The sequence below is a fragment of the Oncorhynchus tshawytscha genome, linkage group LG04 (assembly GCF_018296145.1).
Source record: "Oncorhynchus tshawytscha isolate Ot180627B linkage group LG04, Otsh_v2.0, whole genome shotgun sequence".
Lineage (NCBI taxonomy): Eukaryota > Metazoa > Chordata > Actinopteri > Salmoniformes > Salmonidae > Oncorhynchus > Oncorhynchus tshawytscha.
In genome coordinates, this window is record NC_056432.1 from 28,764,924 (window position 1) to 28,788,490 (window position 23,567).

A 23,567-nucleotide genomic window follows, 5' to 3' on the forward strand; every position below is an offset into this window, starting at 1 on the left:
AGACAGAGAGGAAGAGCGAGCACGAGGAGAGAAAGAGCAAGTGAGAGGGAGAGAAGGAAAGAGAGTGAGAGTGTTCATTTCACTTCCTAATCGGTTTTCCTGGGGATCTATCATCGACTGCAGAAGAAAAGAAAGAGGTATGATAGAATAGATTTCTGCTCTTATCTTCTCTGGTTAAGGACCTATTGCAGTTTTTACAAAGACACTTATTCACCACACAGAGGTAAGGCTATATATTTAGTCAGTCTCCTCGTGCATCAAGTGTTCAGAAGTTAAACAACAGCTATTGTTGAGCCACCGTGAGAAGAATTACAGTATGTTTGTTTATATGCTTGAAATGGCATAGTCTATTTTTCCATGCTTATTACCAGGGCATTCGCCAGGTACTGTTTGACACTATGTAGATCCATTGATCCACGGATAATGTGAGTGAGGTTAATACTAGAATGCTTGTTTGAGTTTCTTATTATTGAGGTATAAGGAATCCTCATATTATGCGATAAGGCATATCTTGGAAATGGCTATTTGTCAGGGTTATAATGTCTAGTCAATGAACTCAGCTGTGGTACAGGTATTTAGAATTTAAGAAAATGTTGTTCCGTTCGCAATGCAGGTGTGATTATTTTTGTTGATAGGATAATGATTACCACACGATGATTACCACACAGTGATTCAGTGTAGATCATAGGAGGATACAATTCAATTGAGATCATACATTCCCTCTTCCATATGATCTGATCCAGAGCAGAACGCACGCTCCACTTGCCTCTCCATCGCTTCACTTCCTCAACCTCAGTCAACTGACTGTCACTTATGTATGACACTCCCCCTTGCATTATCTGACTTTTATCTGGTCTTATCTGATAACCACTGCACTAGTAGAAAAATGTCTCGCAGGCATGGAGCTGCTTTCTGTGCATACACTATTCAGTGTATTTTTATTTAACTAGTTAGGAACAAATTCATATTTACAATGATGGCCTAGGAACAGTGGGTTAAATGCCTTGTTCAGGAGGCAGAACAACAGATTTCTACCTTGTCAGCTATGGGATTCGATCCACCAACCTTTCGGTTACTGGCCCAACGCTCTACCACTACGCTACCTGCCTCCCCTGTATGCAGCAGCATTCATCACAACACTGTCACAGCACAGTGGTAAAAGGGTTCTTTGGCTGTCCCCAAAAGAGAACCCTTTGAAGAACCCTTTTTGGATCCATGTAGAACCCTTTCCCCGGAGAGTTCTACATGGAACCCAAAAGAGTTCTACCTGGAACCAAAAAGGGTTCTCCAATGGGGACAGTCAAAGAACCCTTTTGGAACCCTTTTTTCTGAGTGTAATGTATGTATCAGGGTTCTACATCAATGGAGAATGAGTAGTATGCCCTTTGTCGTTCCCTCTGGGAACACATTACAGCTTTACATAACAAAGTGAGCAAAACTGTCAAATGTGGTACTATCAAAGATCAGAGGCCAAAATATGAATGTTCACATTAAATTGCTTTAACCCATAATGAAATTGATCTATGTAAAGCTCAGTAGTCTGTTTTCTTCTTACAAATCTAAATAGCTGATTTATGGCCAATTAGATTTGGAGTGGACTCACAGTGCCATGAATTCCCTCTCACTGTTTGCATACTGATAAATAATTAAGAGTGCAAGCAGGACTATTTAAACGATGTGGGGAACTTGCGTTTGAACTGTGTTCAGACATATTCAGTCAGAAAGTGGTACAAGCACGACTAGGGAATATGAGGCTTTGATGGTTGTCCTATGAGAATCTCTTTTTGCCATAAATGCTGTGTGTGGAAGGAGAGGGAGAGGAGCAGGCAGCAGCTGGGTAACACAGGAGACCCAGGGAGGGAATGTGCGTGCTGCCACAACCAGCTTCCCCAGCCCTGTGTAAAAGAGATAGCTCAAACGTTTCACAGCTCTGCGGCTTTAATGAGCTGCCGTGCTGCAGCATGTCCATCATGAGGTGGTCCAGAACATAACACCTCTCCAGGCCACATACAGTGCGCAGATGCAGTACAGCACTACCCATCATGTTCACCCATGTGTGACACCGCCAATTTAACACAAACCACACACTCCGTCTCTCCACCATCCACTCACTTTAACATCCACTCTCACTAAGCACACAATATAGCAGAGATACTGGCTGTACAACTTACTGTTTATTGCTAGCAGCATACTGCTGAGCATCTTACTGTTACAGCATATGTTATGTGTGTTTGGGCTTATAATCGGGGAATGGGCCATATGTTATCTGTGTTTGGGCTTATAATCGGGGAATGGGCCATTTGTTATGTGTGTTTGGGCTTATAATCGGGGAATGGGCCATATGTTATCTGTGTTTGGGCTTATAATCGGGGAATGGGCCATTTGTTATGTGTGTTTGGGCTTATAATCGGGAATGGGCCATATGTTATGTGTGTTTGGGCTTATAATCGGGGAATGGGCCATATGTTATCTGTGTTTGGGCTTATAATCGGGGAATGGGCCATTTGTTATGTGTGTTTGGGCTTATAATCGGGGAATGGGCCATATGTTATCTGTGTTTGGGCTTATAATTGGGGAATGGGCCATTTGTTATGTGTGTTTGGGCTTATAATCGGGGAATGGGCCATATGTTATGTGTGTTTGGGCTTATAATCGGGGAATGGGCCATATGTTATCTGTGTTTGGGCTTATAATCGGGGAATGGGCCATTTGTTATGTGTGTTTGGGCTTATAATCGGGGAATGGGCCATATGTTATGTGTGTTTGGATTTATAATCGGGGAATGGGCTATTTGTTGTTGGTGCAAAGCTGTTGTCATTATGAAATGGGAGTAAAATAGTACATAGAAGGTAATGAAGGATGAGAGGGTTATTAAAAAGAGCTATATTGTATTATAAGCAATATTGGCACTTTAAAAAAAAAAAAAAAAAATATATATATATATATATATATATATATATATATATATATATATACATACAATGATAATTCCTCTCAGAGAGAGACTGAGAGAGTAAAAACAGCAAGAGTAGACAAGTTGATGCCTCCCATGCCTGTCTTTCATACTCACAGCAGGCAAGAACGGTGAGGAAGATGCATTTTCCCCCCTGGAAGGCACATCCATGGCATCATCAATTCAGAAAAGGGAAGGTGACAGCTAATCAAACACAATAGGCTGACCCACAGATTACACACAGTCCAGTCTTCAAGGCTATGTGCACCAGCCTGGATCCCCTGGCTGTTATTGGCATAAATAAGACCATAGGGAACCGTGTGGTGTTACGTCTCACTTTTTCTATTTATCCCAACACTTCAGAGGCCATGAAACATTTTGAGATTTTCCCTGAGCTGCACTCTTCCTGCTTACTCAGCTTTCATTGTGCTCTGAAGACCATTGGAAATAAATTACATCAAAGGTGATTAACAGAACTTATGAGTCAGATTTAGTTTAACTTTCCTTAAGGAAAACTCTATGACTGTAGGACCATGTCCTCAGATTTGCAGATTAGGAAAATTAGGTGATGTGAAGCTAGAGGATATAGTGAACACAGGAGTCAAATCTGCCTGGTTGCCAGGAGACTGCCGTTGGTGGATTATGAAATAAGTCTCAATGCTTTACATTTTCCCAGGCATGAACAGGGACTTGACAAATTGTAACTAATCCAACAGTCGATACAGCCAAGCTGTGTGACATATTGTTTCATCCATTAGTACTAAAAGTCCCAATGGATTTAGAATGATTCAAAAGGAAGGAATTGAGATCGGACATGGGACAATATTGCAATGTAGCTATCTAACGGTAGGTTATTTTATGATGTAAAATGTTGCCAGTCCTGTACCCAGAGGTATTTACCATACAGGTCTATGGCATATCCTCCCCTTGGTGATCAAGCAAAGAAAAAGGCAAAGGTTTTCATTTGGACAAGGTTGTCTAAGTAAGAGAAACCACTGCATTGCCCCTTGTGCCTCCCCTACTGCTGGTCAGATGTATTCATTTGAATGATAGGTATGATGTGCAATGAATAGATTGTTTTTTAGATCGAAATGCCAAATAAATATGGGTGATTTTTAAGGTTTCGGGAAAAGTGCAGTGAATAGTGCCACTTTTTAGGATGTCTAATATAAATGAATGTATTTATGGTTGTTTGTCATTTTGTCTTGCCTTTTAATCATTATGTGTGTTATTGTTTTTACCACCGAGGACCACTTTGGAAACAAGCAATTTAATTAAATATTTTAAGGGATATCCTCAGGGTCCACATTGTACATGTTGTTGTATATGTCTGTTACCCAAAATAAATTACATTTACAAAAATGTTCAAATCTGATCCCATCATATGACCCTCCTTTCTCTTCTTGTTCAGCATCTAACAACAATGGATACAGCCCTTTCCACCCCCAATAATATCCAGATATGTGAGGTGACCTGCGATTCCTTCCGCATCGCCTGGGACATGACCCCTGAGGATACTGCCAGGGCCACACACTTCTTCATAGACCTGAGCCGCAAAGAGAGCAGGGATCCCAACCGCTTCAAACACAGGGTGTGTCTGACAGATTGTCACTGCTTTTCCCCCTCATAAACCTCCCCAGGCCCCCCCAGGCTTCCCCCATGACTCAATGACTATTACTCTTTCCACCGATAGTGACTCTGACTCCCGCTGTCTAGATCCATGTTCTTTACTTCTCATCACAGGTGGCTGGGGAGAACGGCTCATAGTGATGGCTGGAATGGAGTGAATGGAATGGTATCAAACACATGGTAACCATGTGTGTGATGTTTTTGTTACCATTCATGCCATTACTATGAGCCTGTCCTCCCCAATTAAGGTGCCACCAAACCGCTTGTTCTAATCCCTCCATGTCCTGTTCTCCAATAATAGACATTTCACTGCAATGTGATGTAATATGTTTTGATATAACCCAAGATAGCATAGACATTAGACAGTGTCTATGCAGAACAATAGATAAAAGCCTGGTAATGAGTGTATCTGACTCTGCAGCAGTTACAACCCAGAGAGCAGTGCCCTTTAAGTCACTTCCAGTGGAGGAGAATGAGAATCTTGTGCTGCAAAATAGCTTTGGGCAAGTGACTCATGGGCACATTCGCTTCCTTTTTAAATGGCCAGAAAACGGACAAAGCCTAAAAACTACAGCTCTGTTCTCTTTACTGCAATTTTATTCCAGACCAGTCACTGAACTGATTTTCTGTATACTACCCATTTGTTTCTTCATTTTCTATCTCTCAGCATCATGTTCAAAAATATAGACCTAGCTAATTGCAATCAGTATTTGAAATACAAGAACGATTGAAATAGAAAATTAAGTGGCCATTTGTTATTTACAATGGGATCCTTTAAAACAGACTGAAATTATGCACTATAACATTTACTCTTTAGTCATTTAGCAGACGCTCTTATCCAGAGTGACTTACAGGAGTGAGAGCATACATTTTATTACTTTTTTCGTACTGGTCCCCTGTGGGAATCGAACCCACAACCCTGGCACCATACCCTACCAACTGAGCTACATGGGACTACAACAGATTCAATCTGCTACTAAAACAGATTCAATCTGTTTACTGTTGGAAGGACTTTGGGCTATTACTTGAGGTTAGCTCTTATCGTAATACCCATGAAATAGAAAGTTATGACAGTGGGAGAATTTGAATAATGGAAATGAAAGATGTCATGTTCAGTCATTCCTGATGGGTGTTTCTGAGCCTTTCTTACATCAACCCTACTCTAGCCACACATGATATACTTGAATAACTACTTTGGTACAGTTCTCTATTTAATATAATCTTCCAATGCCTTTACAAAAGCCCCTGATTTATGTTGTACAGAGCTGTTCAGGGTTGTGCTTGATTGGAAGTGTGTTTCTATCACTTGGAAATCAAAGCAACACAAACAAACTTGCACCAGGGTGGTTGCCATGGTTATGTGGGCCCTGTGAGCTTGTTTTAATTAGCTGTGCTTCTTAGAGGCCCTGGCCAAAACAATTTGATTAGATATACAGTAGCTTAACTAGACCAGTTTGTACCAGAATATGCTAAAGAAATGTATAATCCATGAGTGTGTTTACATAAAACATTTAGACCTACTGCCAATCCCATTGTTTTACCTATGAAATGCTGTATTGTAGTAATTCAACTGATGAGTCACTTGAATTAACATGTATCCCTGTTTCACCCATCAGGATGTGCCCACCAAACTGGTGGCCAAGGCAGTGCCTTTACCCATGGCAGTGAGAGGTCATTGGTTCCTGAGCCCACGGACAGAGTACTGTGTTGCTGTGCAGACTGCAGTGAGACAGGCAGACGGAGAGTACCTGGTGTCTGACTGGAGCCAGGTGGTCGAGTTCTGCACAGGGGGTATGTCATAGAAGTACAGTGCCTTGCGAAAGTATTCGGCCCCCTTGAACTTTGCGACCTTTTGCCACATTTCAGGCTTCAAACATAAAGATATAAAACTGTATTTTTTTGTGAAGAATCAACAACAAGTGGGACACAATCATGAAGTGGAACGACATTTATTGGATATTTCAAACCTTTTTAACAAATCAAAAACTGAAAAATTGGGCGTGCAAAATTATTCAGCCCCCTTAAGTTAATACTTTGTAGCACCACCTTTTGCTGCGATTACAGCTGTAAGTCGCTTGGGGTATGTCTCTATCAGTTTTGCACATCGAGAGACTGAATTTTTTTCCCATTCCTCCTTGCAAAACAGCTCGAGCTCAGTGAGGTTGGATGGAGAGCATTTGTGAACAGCAGTTTTCAGTTCTTTCCACAGATTCTCGATTGGATTGAGGTCTGGACTTTGACTTGGCCATTCTAACACCTGGATATGTTTATTTTTGAACCATTCCATTGTAGATTTTGCTTTATGTTTTGGATCATTGTCTTGTTGGAAGACAAATCTCCGTCCCAGTCTCAGGTCTTTTGCAGACTCCATCAGGTTTTCTTCCAGAATGGTCCTGTATTTGGCTCCATCCATCTTCCCATCAATTTTAACCATCTTCCCTGTCCCTGCTGAAGAAAAGCAGGCCCAAACCATGATGCTGCCACCACCATGGTTGACAGTGGGGATGGTGTTTTCAGGGTGATGAGCTGTGTTGCTTTTACGCCAAACATAACGTTTTGCATTGTTGCCAAAAAGTTCAATTTTGGTTTCATCTGACCAGAGCACCTTCTTCCACATGTTTGGTGTGTCTCCCAGGTGGCTTGTGGCAAACTTTAAATGACACTTTTTATGGATATCTTTAAGAAATGGCTTTCTTCTTGCCACTCTTCCATAAAGGCCAGATTTGTGCAATATACGACTGATTGTTGTCCTATGGACAGAGTCTCCCACCTCAGCTGTAGATCTCTGCAGTTCCTCCAGAGTGATCATGGGCCTCTTGGCTGCATCTCTGATCAGTCTTCTCCTTGTATGAGCTGAAAGTTTAGAGGGACGGCCAGGTCTTGGTAGATTTGCAGTGGTCTGATACTCCTTCCATTTCAATATTATCGCTTGCACAGTGCTCCTTGGGATGTTTAAAGCTTGGGAAATCTTTTTGTATCCAAATCCGGCTTTAAACTTCTTCACAACAGTATCTCGGACCTGCCTGGTGTGTTCCTTGTTCTTCATGATGCTCTCTGCGCTTTTAACGGACCTCTGAGACTATCACAGTGCAGGTGCATTTATACAGAGACTTGATTACACACAGGTGGATTGTATTTATCATCATTAGTCATTTAGGTCAACATTGGATCATTCAGAGATCCTCACTGAACTTCTGGAGAGAGTTTGCTGCACTGAAAATAAAGGGGCTGAATAATTTTGCACACCCAATTTTTCAGTTTTTGATTTGTTAAAAAAGTTTGAAATATCCAATAAATGTCGTTCCACTTCATGATTGTGTCCCACTTGTTGTTGATTCTTCACAAAAAAAGACAGTTTTATATCTTTATGTTTGAAGCCTGAAATGTGGCAAAAAGTCGCAAAGTTCAAGGGGGCCGAATACTTTCGCAAGGCACTGTACATCGATTTCTATAGTAGGACATTTACCAATGTAATGCAGGTCTTATGACCTGCTGTAGCGTATTGATTCAATTGAATATGCCTACAAAGGATTTGAACAAGGAACTTCATAATTGACTGCTTTTGTATGAAACAGATTATGCCATGGACCACCTCAAACAGCTCCTTGGTAAAGCACAGGGTTCTGCTGGAAGATTGCTGCGGTTCTCTGTGTTCTATCGCAACCAGCACCCTGACTACTTCCACTATGTCAGGTCAGTACTATACCATACTCTGTAAATACACACACGTATAGGGATGTACTTGTGAAGTTCAATAACAAAATGTTTCTCCTTTTCTGTTAGAACTGAGTGCGGGGGGCTGATGCGCCCAGCCCTGAAAGACAATAGTGGAAGTCACGGCTCCCCTATCAACAGCAAACTGCAGGGAGTCTTCCTCAGCTGCAACACTGAGTTTGACACAGGTCTTCCTCCAAACGACTCCCCCTACGGCCCCCTGCGTTTCCAGATCCCGGCCGGGAACCTGCTGAATCCCAACACCAATCTTTACTTTGCTGACTTCTACTGTATGTACACAGCCTATCACTATGTGGTGTTGGTACTGGCCCCTTCTGGCTCAGAGGGGGATAACTTCTGCCGTAGTAGTCTCCCCCTGCTGGACCTGACTGCCAACCCCTTCCTGACATACATCCCACCCCAGAGGCAGGGAGAAGACCCCCTGTTCTGCCACGCCAGTGATGTCATCCTGGAGGTGCTCTACACAGAGCCGCTGTATCTGGAGCAGGGCAGTGTGCTGGAGATCAGTGGCCACCACCAGATGAGCCAGACCACGGCCAACGCCAAGAAGGACCCCAGTTGCAAGGTGTGCAACATCAGTGTGGGCCGCTGAGAGAACTGACTGGACTGACAGGGTTTAGAGAACAATGAGGATGTATATCGCCATCGTTGCAACAACAACAACAAAAATAACTTGATAAATGGGCTGAGTGATTTAATCCATCTAGTAGTGTAAGGGACAGTAACACAACTGGGACAGCCCATCTCTTGGAGTATGTGCATGCTGCTTCCCCCATCCCTCCCCATCACTTCCTAGAATTGCAAATCTCCATTAGCCTCTGTATTAGCCTCCACTGCTAGAGAAAGCTGAGATGTACACGTTGTGTTTGTCAAATAACATTACGTAAGATATACATTTCTGTCTTCTCCTTACAGTACCTGTTGGTCTTAAGAGGATTCCAAGATGTCTTATACCTAAAAACACAGTCAATTTCATTTCTATTTGAAAACTTTCAAACATGATGTTATTCCGTTAAATCTCATAAGTGAATAATAAAGATGTTATTTGACTGTGGGATGTCATTTGGTATACCAATGCCCTCAACGAATGTCATGATTCCTGTGAAAGTCACACAGTAGCTGTGAATCATGTACACAGGGAGCCATTCTCAGTGGTCAGGATGTCCAGTCACAGCTTGCCTCTGTCATCTTTCCTTTTGTCTTTTAGTCGATAAGTAATGATATGTCTTTGGCTGTCGAGATCAATGGAAGCATAATTCAAATAGAAACAATGCCTGCTCCCTATAGTGTCTGATAACAGGCTTTAGTCATGTGGGCACCAGAGAACACAATACTGGGATAAGATTAGCTCACACTCACTCTCCTTTGAGGGGTCTACACTGAACAAAAATATAGACACAACATGCAACAATTTCAATGATTTTATTGAGTTACAGTTCATACAAGAAAATCAGTCAACTGAAATAAATTCATTAGGCCCTAATCGATGGATTTCACATGACTGGGCAGGGGCGCAGCCATGGGCATAGGCCCACCCACTTGGGAGACTGGCCTACCTACTGGAGAGCAAGACCCAGCCAATCAGAATTAGTTTTTCCCCACAAAGGGCTTTATTACAGATATAAATATTCCTCACATTTCATCAGCTGTCAGGGTGGCTGGTCTCAAACGATCCGCAGGTGAAGAAGCTGGATGTGGAGGTCCTGTGCTGGCGTGGTTACATGTGGACTGCAGTTCTGAGGCCGATTGGACGTAATGCCAAATTCTCTAAAATGACTTTGGAGGTGGTTTATGGTAGAGAAATTAACATTTACTTCTCTGGCAACAGCTCTGGTGGACATTCCTGCAGTCAGCATACCAATTGCACACTCCCTGAAAACTTGAGACATCTGTGGCATTGTGTTATGTGACAAAACTGCACATTTTAGAGTGGCCCTTTATTGTCCCCAGCACAAGGTGCACCTGTGTAATAATGAGCACGCTGTTTAATCAGCTTCTTGATATGCCACACCTGTCAGGTGGATGGATTATCTTGGCAAAGGAGAAATGCTCACTAACAGGGATGTAAACTAATTTCTGAGATATTTTATTTCCCTTCATGAAACATTGGACCAACACTTTACATGTTGCGTTTATATTTTTGTTCTGTATAATTTTTTCACTTCAGTATTCCATGATGTACTCAGGATATCAAAGATTTCTGGGATATCCTGTCTACAGCAGTCACATGGACACTGAAATTAGCAGTCAGACAACCGTAAGTGTTTATGAGGCACTATTTCTTGGTTAAAACCTGGCAGATACTCAACTCTGTTACTCAACACTTGGTCAGAGAGGAAGTGCACTGCACACTGACAGAATTATAGAAGACTGTAGAGAATCTCAGGCTTTCCCTCCAGCCATATTGTAAATATTATTATATTTTAGCTTTCGGTGAGCATGTTTGAAACTGAATAACCAGACCCATCTTCAATTTCCTAATGACTATTCTATCCTACTGACTCTTCTTCCAGAATGCAATTTACAGAGCAAGCAGTACAAGCAATGGAAAATATGAAAAACAGAACAATAGTTTATTTTAGCTGACATTTGAGCATATTACAGTTCACCTCAGATGAACTTAGTGAAGATGAGGGTCGAAGCATAAAATGTTACGGTGAAGTTCAGTGTAGCCTATTGCAGTCTTTCTGTTGTCCAGATTATGCCCCACAGCGTTATGCCCCAGGCTTGTCAAAGACAAACATGCTGTAGTTCTGTCCATTGCTATTGTCCCAGAATGGGGTGCTGTATTCATCAGGTAGATAAAACAAAGAATTGAATCCTCTCATCGAGCATGGGCAGGGTGATGTCAAATTCAAAGATGTCTGTGTCAGCTCCACCATAGCGCCCTTTCAGGAAAGCACAGGGCACGTCTTGTTGGCTGTGCTAAGAGTCAAAGGTGATGCGGATTCACACAGCCTTCTGGAAGGTCTGGTTCTTCACACTGCAGTTCCCCAGGAGAACCATTCCCTCCCTCAACCTGGCACGGAAACACTGGAAGTCTGCAGAGGGCTGTGGGAAGCCCAGTCGCAGCCTGCTCTCCTCAATAGATTTGCTGACAGTGCAGCTAGAACCATCCTCTGTCGTGTTGCGCCGCCTCTCTGGGCGTGATGACCGTGGGTACATCCACTCCACCATTTAATAGTATATGTTGGCTGCAGTTAGGGACAAACCTTAGAGTCAGTGAAAATCACATGCTTTCTCTTAGCCTTGACTTCATCCTCACCACTCTCATTCAGAGGCACATGTCTGTCTGGGGTAAGTGCTGTAGGACTTAGCCTGCTCTGGGAGAGCTGCTCTGGGAGAGCTGCTCTGGCACGGGGGTTCTGATGCAGGGTCTCGGAGAGGATGCACAGAACAGCTGGCACAGTGGTGGACACTGGCTCCAGCACAGCCTTACGGCCATGTCCAGAGGACCCAACATCTGTAATACCCTTTGAAGGATAAAGATGAAGGTCAATAAGCAAAGAACAATCTTCTACAGCTTACTGATAAATCATATGCATCATGATCATATAACCATTCTTACGTTGTACAGGCCATCATCTGTTGTTTGGGAATATCTTCTGTAGTAAGAAGATCATACAGGCATAGACTTCAGCTTGAAGGACACTCTTGAAAATAGGGTAAACACTGCATTGAGTCTCAGAGATACATAGCCTAAGACATTGATCTGCATGGATATATCGGTTCTAGTATTTGCTAACATATACAGTATGTCAAGACTACAATGCAATTAGAAAAACTGTTTTATGGAACAGCCTTGGGCCTCTATATGGTGAGTTACAACAAGACTTGTCTCGCTATCAAAATAACATTTGACCAGTAATTGCAACAATCAACTTAAAAACACTAACTTACAGTTTATTCGAAAAAGTTGAAATCATCCTGTTGTTATCTTTTCCTTCTCTCTTTACTGGTGCTGACCTAGTATCAGTAGTGTCTGCGTTTATATACCTCCTTAATTATCATGATATCTGGTGTATCCCGCCTTCCCTACTCTCCTGACCAATGAAGTTAACCTTACTCATCATTCTTAGCCAATAGTCGTAGCCTACAATTTCTACATGGTAGCACTCTAGGCCTGTCAATAATGGACACATTTTATTTTGTGTGAGGAGTTACTTAATTTGGTCCTTACTACTATTCATAACACTGGATGTTATTAACACCAATCACCTTTTCTATTCAGACCTAAATTGGAACAAGTCATAGGAGTCATTACTCAGCCCAAAACCTAACAATAAAAACATACAAATACAAAAATGGTCAAGCACAGACTATGAGTCATGAATAAAAGTCAGTCGGTTATGAGGCTGCAGAGAGATATTGATTGTTGCTGATGTGGTGCTGAAGCTCGAGCTGCTTTCAGAAATTCAAACCTTCACTGATATTGTGGAAACAATTCCAATAATCCTGGCCTCTACTCCTGGCCATGGTGATCGACCCATGGTTCCACCAAGACCTGGGCCCAGGTCCAAGCTTTCCTCTGCCAGTGAACTCTCCAGACTAAGTCTCCCCCCCAGTCCCTCCTCCTCTAGGATGCCAGTAGTCAGCAGGGACCTGCAGAGACATATCATGTCACATAACACTTTCCACACCTGATTTTCAGAATATATTTACATGTCAAAGAAAACTAGGTCACCTACAGTTTCTCTGTTCAACAGACAACAATATGTTGACGAGATAACATTGTATGTTTTTCTAATTTACTGCACATTCATAACATACTAGTGTTCTACTATCCACAGGGTACTGTTCTAGATCTGTTATTGACTGGGAAACAAAGTATGAATGTAAATGTTATCAGTGGTGAACTACACCGAGTGTACAAAACATTAGGAACACCTGCTCTTTCCATGACATAGACTGAACAGGTAAATCCAGGTGAAAGCTATGATCCCTTATTGATGTCACCCGTTGAGTCCACTTCAATCAGTGTATATGAAGAGGAGGATCAGGTTACAGAAGGATCAGTATGTCTTGATGACATTATTTATCCTTCAGAGTGTAAATGGGCAAGACAAAAGGCTTAAGAACTGCAACGCTGCTGGGTTTTTCCACGCTGAACAGTTTCCCGTGTGTATCACAAATGGTCCTCCACCCAAAGGTCATCCAGCCAACTTGACACAACTGTGGGAAGAATTGGAGTCAACAAGGGCCAGCTTTCGGCACCTTGTAGAGTCCACGCCTCGAAGAATTGAGGCTGTTCTAAGAGAAAAGGGGAGTGCAACTCAATGTTAGGATGTTGTTTCTAATGTTTTGTACTCTGTGTGTAGGGCAACTACACTGCACTATAAAGATGATTGAATGTTAAAGGAGATGTGTATAGGCTAAACTTTCTCCAATCGTCTATTCCTGGTTCTCCCAATTACATGAAAGAAAAATACAATAAGCATGAAAAATATCCTGTGCTAAAATGCCTTATTACCACACAGAAATGCTGGACAACACCCCATTTCTTTGGGCCGTACCTGGACTTCGACCCAGTGATGTAGTGGTGCCTGGAGAAGTGAGTATACTAATTAATTTAGTATAAATTAATTTAGCTCTAATTTTGCTAACTCTCTCTCTCAAAGAGTGCAGCGTATAAAGTCAGAACATCTGCTGTCTCAGCCACTGCCTGAAACCCACGGAGTACCACAAGGCTCGATCTTAGGCCCTACGCTCTTCTCAATTTACGTCAACAACATTGCTCAGGCATTAGGAAGCTCTCTCATCCATTTATATGCAGATGATAGTCTTATACTCAGCTGGCCCCTCCCCAGATGTTGTGTTAAATGACTACAACAAAGCTTTCTTGGTGTCGAACAAGCTTTCTCTGCCCTTAACCCTGTTCTGAACACTTCCAAAACAAAGATCTTGTGGTTCGGTAAGAATAATTAACCCTCTCCACATCAGTGTGATTACTACCCCTGAGGGTTTAGAGCTTGAGGTAGCCACCTCATACAAGTACCTGGGAGTATGGCTATACGGTACACTGTCATTCTATTCATGCTAAGGTTAATCTAGACTTGGTTTCCTCTATTGTAATCGCTCCTCTTTCACCACAGCTGCCAAACAAACCCTGAATCAGATGACCATCCTACCCATGCTAGATTACGGAAATGTAATTTATAGATCGGCAGGTAAAGGTGCTCTAGAGCAGCTAGATGTTCTTTACCATTTGGCCATCAGATTTGCCACCAATGCTCCTTATAGGACACATCACTGCACTCTATACTCCTCTGTAAATTGGTCATCTCTGTATACCTGACCACAAGTGGGTCTGGGTGTATCAACCAGACCTACTAGTTGATGCTTATTTTGAAGAAGAAAAAAAAACTATTAAGGCATAACTCCCCCCTATCTGAGATGCCTACTGCAGCCCTCATCCTCCACATCAAATCAAATCAAATTTATTTGTCACATACACATGGTTAGCAGATGCTAATGCGAGTGTAGCGAAATGCTTGTGCTTCTAGTTCCGACAATGCAGTAATAACCAACGAGTAATCTAACCTAACAATTCCAAAACTACTACCTTATACACACAAGTGTAAAGGGATAAAGAATATGTACATAAAGATATGAATGAGTGATGGTACAGAACAGCATAGGCAAGATGCAGTAGATGGTATCGAGTACAGTATATACATATGAGATGAGTAATGTAGGGTATGTAAACAAAGTGGCATAGTTTAAAGTGGCTAGTGATACATGTATTACATAAAGATGCAGTAGATGATATAGAGTACAGTATATACATATACATATGAGATTAATAATGTAGGGTATGTAAACATTATATTAAGTAGCATTGTTTAAAGTGACTAGTGATATATTTTACATACAACACCCACTCTCCCATTGTTAAAGGTCCCCAAAGCACACACATCCCTGGGTCGCACCTCTTTTCAGTTCGTTTCAGCTAGCTACTGGAGCGAGCTGCAAAAAACAGTTTTATCTTCATCTCTTCATTCAAAGACTCAATCATGGACGCACTAACACTTGTGGCTGACACGCATGATGTATTGTTGTCTCTACCTTCTTGCCCTTTGTGCTGTTGTCTGTGCCCAATGTTTTTCTTTTACCATATTTTGTGCTGCTGCCATGTTGTGTTGCTACCGTGTTGTTGTCATGTTGTGTTTAAAAAATAATCCCAGTAGGAAACCTTTTGCCTTGTGGTAGGCCATCATTCTAAATAATAATTTGTTCTTAACTGACTTGTCTAGTTAAATAATAAATAAATAAAGGCTCCCAGTGACACAATATGAATGACCTAAAAGCTGTGCTGAGCATTAGGCTAATAATAGGCTAATAAACGGCCCCTTTTCAGGATCCTATCTTTCAAAGATTATTTGTAAAAATCCAAATAACTTCACAGATCTTCATTGTAAAAGGGTTTAAACACTGTTTCCCATGCTTGTTCAAAGAACCATAAACAATTAATGAACATACACCTGTGGAACGGTCGTTAAGACACTAACAACTTACAGACGGTAGGCAATTAAGGTCACAGTTATGAAAACTTAGGACACTAAAGAGGCCTTTCTACTGACTCTGAAAAACACAAAGAAAGATTCCCAGGGTCCCTGCTCATCTGCGTGAACGTTCCTTAGGCATGCTGCAAGGTGGCATGAGGACTGCAGATGTGGCCAGGGAAATAAATTGCAATGTCCGTACTGTGAGGCGCCTAAGACAGCGCTACAGGGAGACAGGACGGACAGCTGATCGTCCTCGCAGTGGCAGACCACGTGTAACAACACTTGCACAGGATCAGTACATCCAAACATCACACCTGTGGGACAGGATGGCAACAACAACTGCCCTAGTTACACCAGGAACGCACAATCCCTCCATCAGTGCTCAGACTGTCCGCAAAAGGCTGAGAGAGGCTGGACTGAGGGCTTGTAGGCCTGTTGTAAGGTAGGTCCTCACCAGACATCACCGGCAACTATTTTACCTATAAGCACAAACCCACCGTCATTGGACCAGACAGGACTGGCAAAAAGTGCTCTTCACTGACGAGTCACGGTTTTGTCTCAGCAGGAGTGATGATCGGATTCGCGTTTATCGTCGAAAGAATGAGCGCTACACTGAGGCCTGTACTCTGGAGTGGGATCAATTTGGAGGTCCATCATGGTCTGGGGAGGTGTATCACAGCATCATTGGACTGAGCTTGTTGTCACTGCAGGCTCAACGCTGTGCGTTAATCTCGATGCTGTGCATTACAGGGAAGACATCCTCCTCCCTCACGTGGTACCCTTGCTGCAGGCTCATCCTGACATGACCCTCCAGCATGACAATGCCACACTGCTCGTTCTGTGCGTGATTTCCTGCAAGACAGGAATGTCATTGTTCTGCCATTGCCAGCGAAGAGCCTGGAATCTCAATCCCATTGAGCACATCTGGGACCTGTTGGATCGGAGGGTGAGGGCTAGGGCCATTCCCCCCTAGAAATGTCCAGGGAACTTGCAGGTGCCTTGGTGGAAGTGTGGGGTAACATCTCACAGCAAGAACAGGCAAATCTGGTGCAGTCCATGAGGAGGATATGCACTGCAGTACTTAATGCAGCTGGTGGACACACCAGATTCTGACTGTTACTTTAGATTTTGACCCCCCCCATTTCTTCAGGGACACATTATTCCATTTCTGTTAAGTCACATGTCTGGAACTTGTTCAGTTTGTTTCTCAGTTGTTGAATCTTATGTTCCTACAAATATTTACACGTTAAGTTTGTCGACTGCGTTTATTTTCAGCAATGAGAGGACTTTTCTTTTTTTGCCGAGTTTAGTAGGTCTACTATTGAAACAGATAAATAAGGCAGTCAACTGGGTCAGAAATTCACAAGCTTCTGATTTGTTCCTTTTTTTACCTCAAAGTCATACTTTGTTGATAGTACAACAACAAAATTGGATGTTGTAAGTCCATAACAATGCTTAAACCACATCAGGAGACCACTGGGAATTTGTTTTGTGTAGTTATTAACCTTTAATTAAAGTGCACAGGCACCTAGCACTGTTGTTTGGTTAGAGGTGTTTCTGTAGCACATGAGATGGAGTTTGCCAAACAAATGGCCACTGGATCGATGCAAATTATCATGATTTCATTCTGCCAGGTAGGCATAGGCTTCTTTGTAGCTAGTTAATATTTAATTGAGAAGGTTTTTGGGAAAGCCTTTCCATCTACAGTACTAGAGTATGGTTAGGCCTATCATTAGCGTTGCTTAAACAGCATGATCATTACACAGTTGCACATTGTGCTGTGGATAATAAAAATGTGCAGTTTTGTCACACAACACAATGCCACAGTTGTCTCAAGTTTTGAGGGAGCGCGGAATTCTGGCACCAGATGTTGCTAGAATACGGAACATTAATTTATCTACCATAAACTGTCTCAAATGTCGTTTTAGAGGATTTGGAAGTCTGTCTAACCGGCCGACATAACCGCAGACCACATGTATGGTGTAGTGTGAGCAAGCAGTTTGCTGATGTCAACATGGTGCCCATGGTTGCGCTGGCATAAGCTACAGACATCGAACACAATTGCATTTTATTGATGGAAATTTGAACGCACAGATACCGTGACGAGATCCTGAGGCCCATTGTCAAGCCATTCATCCGCTGCCATCACATTTCAGCATGATAATGCACAGCCCCATGACGCAAGTCAATCAATCAAATGTATTTATGAAGCCCTTTTTACATCAGCTGATGTCACAAAGTGCTGTACAGAAACCCAGCCTAAAACCCCAAACAGCAAGCAATGCAAATGTAGAAGCACAAATGTGTTCACAATTCCTAAAACCTGAAAATGCCCCAGTTCTTCCATGGCCTGCAAACTCACCAGACATGTCACCCATTGAGCATGTTTGGTATGCTCTGGATTGACGTGTACGATAGCATGTTCCAGTTCCCGACAATTTCCAGCAACTTCACACTGCCATTGAAGATGGGTGGGACAACATTCCACGGGCCACAATCAACAGCCAGATAAGTCTATGCGAAGATGTTGCTCTGCATGAGGCAAATGGTGGTCACACCAGATAGTGACTGGTTTTCTGATCCAACACATTCATATCTGTATTCCCAGTCATGTAAAATCCATAGATTAGGACCTAATGAATGTATTTCAATTGACTAATTTTCTTTATATGAAAAGGAAAATCTTTGAAATTGTTACATGCTGCGTTTTATCTTTGTTCAGTATATTTTTGTTCAGTATATAAACACAAGTGCACAGATCAGATGAGATGCTGTAGCTAAATAGCTAAATGTCTCAAAGACCATGAGCTCATTGATATGGCAAGTGTGTGCATATGCGAGCACTCGTTTCAGCTGTTAAACTTGGTAAGCCAAGTGTAAGCCATCCTATCATTATTATGATCGAATCATTCAGACCATGCCATAACCATTCTCGCCAGCTATGGCATATCGTAAGGTGAATAGTTCAACTAAGGATGTGATGTACAGCTTTCACTTTTGAATTGCTTCAGAGAAAAACAAAGTGATGCAGCAAATTTTCCCACCAAAATGAATGCACTCTCTCACGTACACAGTATGACTCAATGACCTAGTTATTTAGAAGAGGATGAGCTGCAATTCCCCATACCGTGACCCTGATGCAATTACTACCCGGGGTTGTTTGTTTTCAACGAGCCATAAAGAACCAACCCTGACCTGACATTGACTCAACCGGATGTAGCCTAATAAGGGAAAGAACCATGACTACTAAAAAAGGGGCTATTAAATCCATTCTATCTTGCATCAAGTACAGTTCTCAATCACAAGCCCTTCATTATCAGCAACAATGACAACTTATGATTCAACATACTTCCATCATAATTGGTTAAACTATAAAAATGTATGTCTTATCATGAATGGTCACTATGTTTTTACTGATGTACTTGAAAAGAAAGAGGTATACTGGGGGGTCATTGGATGTGTGTAAAAGTAATACATGTAATGATGCAGGCGTGTTCCTGAACAGCTGGTGTCTTTGTGGACCATTGGTGCACAGTTTATGGCTGATTAACCATAACTTAACTAGGGGCAATGTGGGACAAGGTCCTATTTCTTAGACTTAAATACCATGGTGTCAAAAATATTAACTTCTTATGGCTGGGAGCAGTATTGAGTAGCTTGGATGAATAAGGTGCCCAGAGTAAACTGCCTGCTACTCAGTCCCAGTTGCTAATATATGCATATTATATTTGGATAGAAAACACTCTGAAGTTTCTAAAACTATTTGAATGATGTCTGAGTATAACAGAACTCATATGGCAGGCAAAAACCTGAGAAAAAAATCCAACCAGGAAGTGGGAAATCTGAGGTTGGTCATTTTTCAACTCATTCCCTATTGAAGATACAGTGGGATACTGGTCATGTTGCACTTCCTAAGGCTTTCACTAGATGTCAACAGTCTTTAGAACCTTGTTTGAGGCTTCTACTGTAAAGGAGGGGCTCATAAGGGCTCTTTGAGTCAGTAGTCTGGCAGAGTGCCACAAGCTCGTGACGCTCGTTCACGGGAGAGTTAGCTCGCATTCCATTGCATTTCTGAAGACAAAGGAATTCTCGGGTTGGAACATTATTGAAGATTTATGTTAAAAACATCCTAAAGATTGATTCTATACATCCTTTGACATGTTTCTACGGACTGTAACGGAACTTTTTGACATTTCATCTGCTCCTAGTGAACGCGCTTCGTGAGTTTGGATTTAAACACAAACGCACCAACAAAAGTAGCTATTTGGACATAAATGATGGACATTATCGAACAAAACAAACATTTATTGTGGAACTGGGATTCCTGAGAGTGCATTCTGATGAAGATCAAAGGTAAGTGAATATTTATAATGTTAATTCTGACTTCTGTTGTCTGCACAATATGGCGGATATCTTTTTGGCTTGTTTGGTCTCTGAGCGCCGTACTCAGATTATTGCATGGTTTGCGGTTGCATTAAGGAGAAGTGTATCTAAAGTCCATGCATAACACTTGTATTTTCATCAACATTTATTATGAGTATTCCTGTAAATTGATGTGTCTCTCTGCAAAATGAAACTACTGAACACACCAATGTATACAGAGATCTTTTTAAATAAATATGAACTTTATCGAACAAAACATATGTATTGTGTAACATGAAGTCCTATGAGTGTCATCTGATGAAGATCAAAGGTTAGTGATTAATTCTCTTTCTGATTTTCATGACTCCTCTCTTTGGCTGAAAAAAATGGCTGTGTTTTTCTGTGACTTGGCTCTGACCTAACATAATCGTTTGTGGTGCTTTCGCCGTAAAGCCTATTTGAAATTGGACACTGTGGTGGGATTAAAAAGAAGTGTATCTTTAAAATGGTGTGAAATACTTCTATGATTGAGGAATTTTAATTATGGGATTTCTGTGGTTTTGGATTTGGCGCCCTGCACTTTCACTGGCTGTTGTCATATCGATCCCGTTAGCGGGATCTCAGCCCTAAGAAGTTTTTAATACCAGTCTTTAAAACATAAATCTACACATTTATTTCCTTTGGTATCAACAATTGATATGGTTTACAAACCCAGAATTTAAATCATATATGGTCAAGGCAGCAACAGCATGCAAAATACAAATGTATGCTTGTCAATGACATGCATGTATCCCTCAACCTTATTACATACATGTAGACACCATGAAGTGCCATTCATGTATTCCTGTGTCATCCTCACACCAAAGATATCTCTCACTTGTAGCCTTAGTGATCCAATGATCATCATTACAATTATAAGCAGGCTTCATGTGAGAGAGATATGTCCTCAGGTACACAACATTTCAAGAAGTCAGTAATATATTTGCAGACATTCTAGTTAATGCCCCGCCCTTGGCGAGTTGGTAGTCCACAAATAATGTCCATAACTCCTTCCTCAATGTACTGCAAACAGTGTAGTTAATGTTCAATGAAGGGAGTCAGTGTTCCTCCGGTCATCCACCATCACAGTTGGAGACTAATAACCCCATCTGAACCAAGGACAGGAGGCTCCTAAAACATAGCCCAAATAGAGTAGGTATATTATTACAGAGACCGATCTGTGCAAACGTGTTAACATAATATACGGCCTAAGTGACGATTTTCCTGCAGTTCACTGGCAAATTGCCTCATTGTTTAACAGGTGATATGCTGTTCAAGCAAACGTTCTAAGATAGAATTTCCAGCTTAGTTAGTTCCCAAGAGACCATGTTGATGGCAAAAAAATAAAAATGATGACAGTACAAAACAGTCGTATGAAAGATTTGGATTTGAATCATGCACACTTCAACATATTCAAAAACATAGTATGGATTAGTGTGTGTGTCATGGATAAAGACATGAGGGAAATCAGTGTGGCCTATAAATTGAGTACCTTGACAGTTAAATTAGCTGTACTGCTCCACTTGAAACCAGGGGTGCTATAGAGCGATACCGCATCAGATGCTGAGAATCCACATCAAGATCCACAACATACTCTCTGAAAGAAAATATTGGACCAGAAAATTCAATGGAGTTCTTAGCAAACAACCGGGCATTTCAATCAATAAGAATACACTGTCCGTGGAGTAAGCTTGTACAATATTCTTGAGGATAGTAACAGTCAATAAAAAACATGTTATATACAGACACATGCTGCCACCTTCTGGATCTACAGAATACTGCAAAATAACTTCCAATGTGCTCCTCTTCACAACAGGAATCAAAACTTATATTCTTGACATATTATCATCAAAGTGAGATAGGTAGTAAGCCTATTCCAAGCTGTAGCACCAATCAATCAGTCCAATGATCATGTGATACTGTACCTCTGGTCATCTGTCTCAGGTTCCACCAAGATGTTTTCCTGTCTCTCCCTCACACGTAGGAACACAAAGGAGTCCAGACAAGGCTCTGGTACTGGGAACATTTCATTTGACATTGAAGTTAATCACATGACAAGAGAATGCAATGCTTCCATCCATGAACATTATGCCACTGATTAGTTTTTACAAGCAGTCATTTGAATATTGGAATAGCTCATCTAAACATTGTGCTAGGACTCACCTGCTTTCAGCATATCCACTGTCTGTAGATTGGGGGGCATGTGTTTCAGAGCTACAGCCTTCAGATAGGTCTCTGTGTTGGCCAGATATCTAAATGGAAGACAGGGAACACATCACTAATGTTGCAAACATATTATTATAATAATAGAAGTAAATATGACATCAAAAGCAACTCAATGATCTTCCTCCAGGGATGGTCATTGTAACTGCAAGCCACAACACGTCACTATAACACTCACTCTTTGGCGAAAGCAAACTCCTCTGGAGACAGGAACGAAGGATCTCCCTCCACTCGAGACTTCTCTTTTTCCAACACATGTGGGAAAAACTTCTCAATCTACACAGGCAACGGAGGACCAGAGAGAAAGGTGTCAGTCTGAGCACTGATTTATAGTCCCTCTCACTAGAAGATGATCATATCATGCTGGGTTGTTGTTGGCATTACCTTTTGGAGGCGAGAGCGGAGGTAGCTGCTGAGGACAAAGCGGATCCTGTCAATCTCCATGCGGTGGACACTTGCCTTCACATCACCCCTCCAAACCCGCTGCAGGTTGGCCTCCTGTCAATGGAGACAACACAACATAGAAGAAGTCCTGTTATTACTGGTACCTCACTGCTCACCGAGACAGCTGCTGCACCCCTCAGTTATTTGAGGAACCCCGCCACCATTTACCATGTGAGTCAGCTGCTCCATCACACACTCTCCCATCTCTGACTTGTTCTCCAGAAGCTCAGGAGAGAACCTCTCATTCAGCCAGGCCTGGGGGACAGAGGAATACACAAAGTCCACTTGACATAGGAGCAACAGCAGTGCTAAATACGTTTTTTTGTTTTGACAGGATCCGTGCATTGCAAAACGTATCGGTCTGTCTACAGTATTTTAGTGAACATGGCTAATTAGCTAGCTAGCTAACGTTACCTCTTCCAATTTCCCAATCAGCTCCGCTGGAGTCATCACATCTTCTTGGCCATCATCTCCTCCGCTGGCATCATCAGACAACGTATCCGACATCCTATACTTGCTTAGCCTACACAAAATGTGGTACTCTATTAAACTAGCTACGCAGAATGTTACTTTTTTTACATTATATCTAGACAACACTGTAAATGACGTCGACAGCTCATTAACCTCCTCCGAAACAAGTCGCACACTTCCGGTTAAAGTTCGCGCCAACCGAAAGC

General features: G+C 41.9%; 2 protein-coding genes and 1 long non-coding RNA gene across 3 annotated transcripts; 1 reads left to right on the forward strand and 2 right to left on the reverse strand.

The window, feature by feature from the left end:
- LOC112248490 (phytanoyl-CoA hydroxylase-interacting protein) lies at positions 1 to 9,371 on the forward strand. Its single transcript, XM_024417557.1, has 5 exons — positions 1 to 137; positions 4,365 to 4,544; positions 6,199 to 6,373; positions 8,158 to 8,275; positions 8,366 to 9,371. The coding sequence occupies exons 2-5, from the start codon at positions 4,377 to 4,379 to the stop codon at positions 8,907 to 8,909; spliced, it is 1,005 nt and encodes a 334-aa protein (XP_024273325.1). The 5' UTR covers positions 1 to 137; positions 4,365 to 4,376; the 3' UTR covers positions 8,910 to 9,371.
- A 1,493-nt stretch (positions 9,372 to 10,864) lies between these two features.
- Positions 10,865 to 13,025, reverse strand: LOC112249686. Its single transcript, XR_002953384.2, has 2 exons — positions 11,886 to 13,025; positions 10,865 to 11,790 (listed from the first exon to the last, which is right to left on the reverse strand). It is a non-coding gene; the product is annotated as an uncharacterized LOC112249686 (long non-coding RNA).
- A 7,808-nt stretch (positions 13,026 to 20,833) lies between these two features.
- LOC112249687 (DNA replication complex GINS protein SLD5) lies at positions 20,834 to 23,551 on the reverse strand. Its single transcript, XM_024419469.2, has 8 exons — positions 23,305 to 23,551; positions 23,059 to 23,145; positions 22,831 to 22,944; positions 22,625 to 22,722; positions 22,387 to 22,475; positions 22,149 to 22,239; positions 21,716 to 21,820; positions 20,834 to 21,354 (listed from the first exon to the last, which is right to left on the reverse strand). The coding sequence occupies exons 1-7, from the start codon at positions 23,395 to 23,397 to the stop codon at positions 21,724 to 21,726; spliced, it is 669 nt and encodes a 222-aa protein (XP_024275237.1). The 5' UTR covers positions 23,398 to 23,551; the 3' UTR covers positions 20,834 to 21,354; positions 21,716 to 21,723.
- Between the last annotated feature and the right edge of the window lie 16 nt (positions 23,552 to 23,567).

Excerpts from the sequence above, each read along its gene's own strand:
- LOC112249687 (XM_024419469.2), bottom strand. The coding sequence starts at position 23,397 with ATGTCGGATACGTTGTCTGATGATGCCAGCGGAGGAGATGATGGCCAA. Across the intron at positions 23,146-23,304 it reads TGATTGGGAAATTGGAAGAG|GCCTGGCTGAATGAGAGGTT; the intron begins GTAACGTTAGCT and ends TCTGTCCCCCAG. Across the intron at positions 22,240-22,386 it reads AGTGGATATGCTGAAAGCAG|TACCAGAGCCTTGTCTGGAC; the intron begins GTGAGTCCTAGC and ends AAATGTTCCCAG.
- LOC112248490 (XM_024417557.1), top strand. The coding sequence starts at position 4,377 with ATGGATACAGCCCTTTCCACCCCCAATAATATCCAGATATGTGAGGTG. Across the intron at positions 4,545-6,198 it reads CCAACCGCTTCAAACACAGG|GATGTGCCCACCAAACTGGT; the intron begins GTGTGTCTGACA and ends TTCACCCATCAG. Across the intron at positions 8,276-8,365 it reads GACTACTTCCACTATGTCAG|AACTGAGTGCGGGGGGCTGA; the intron begins GTCAGTACTATA and ends CTTTTCTGTTAG.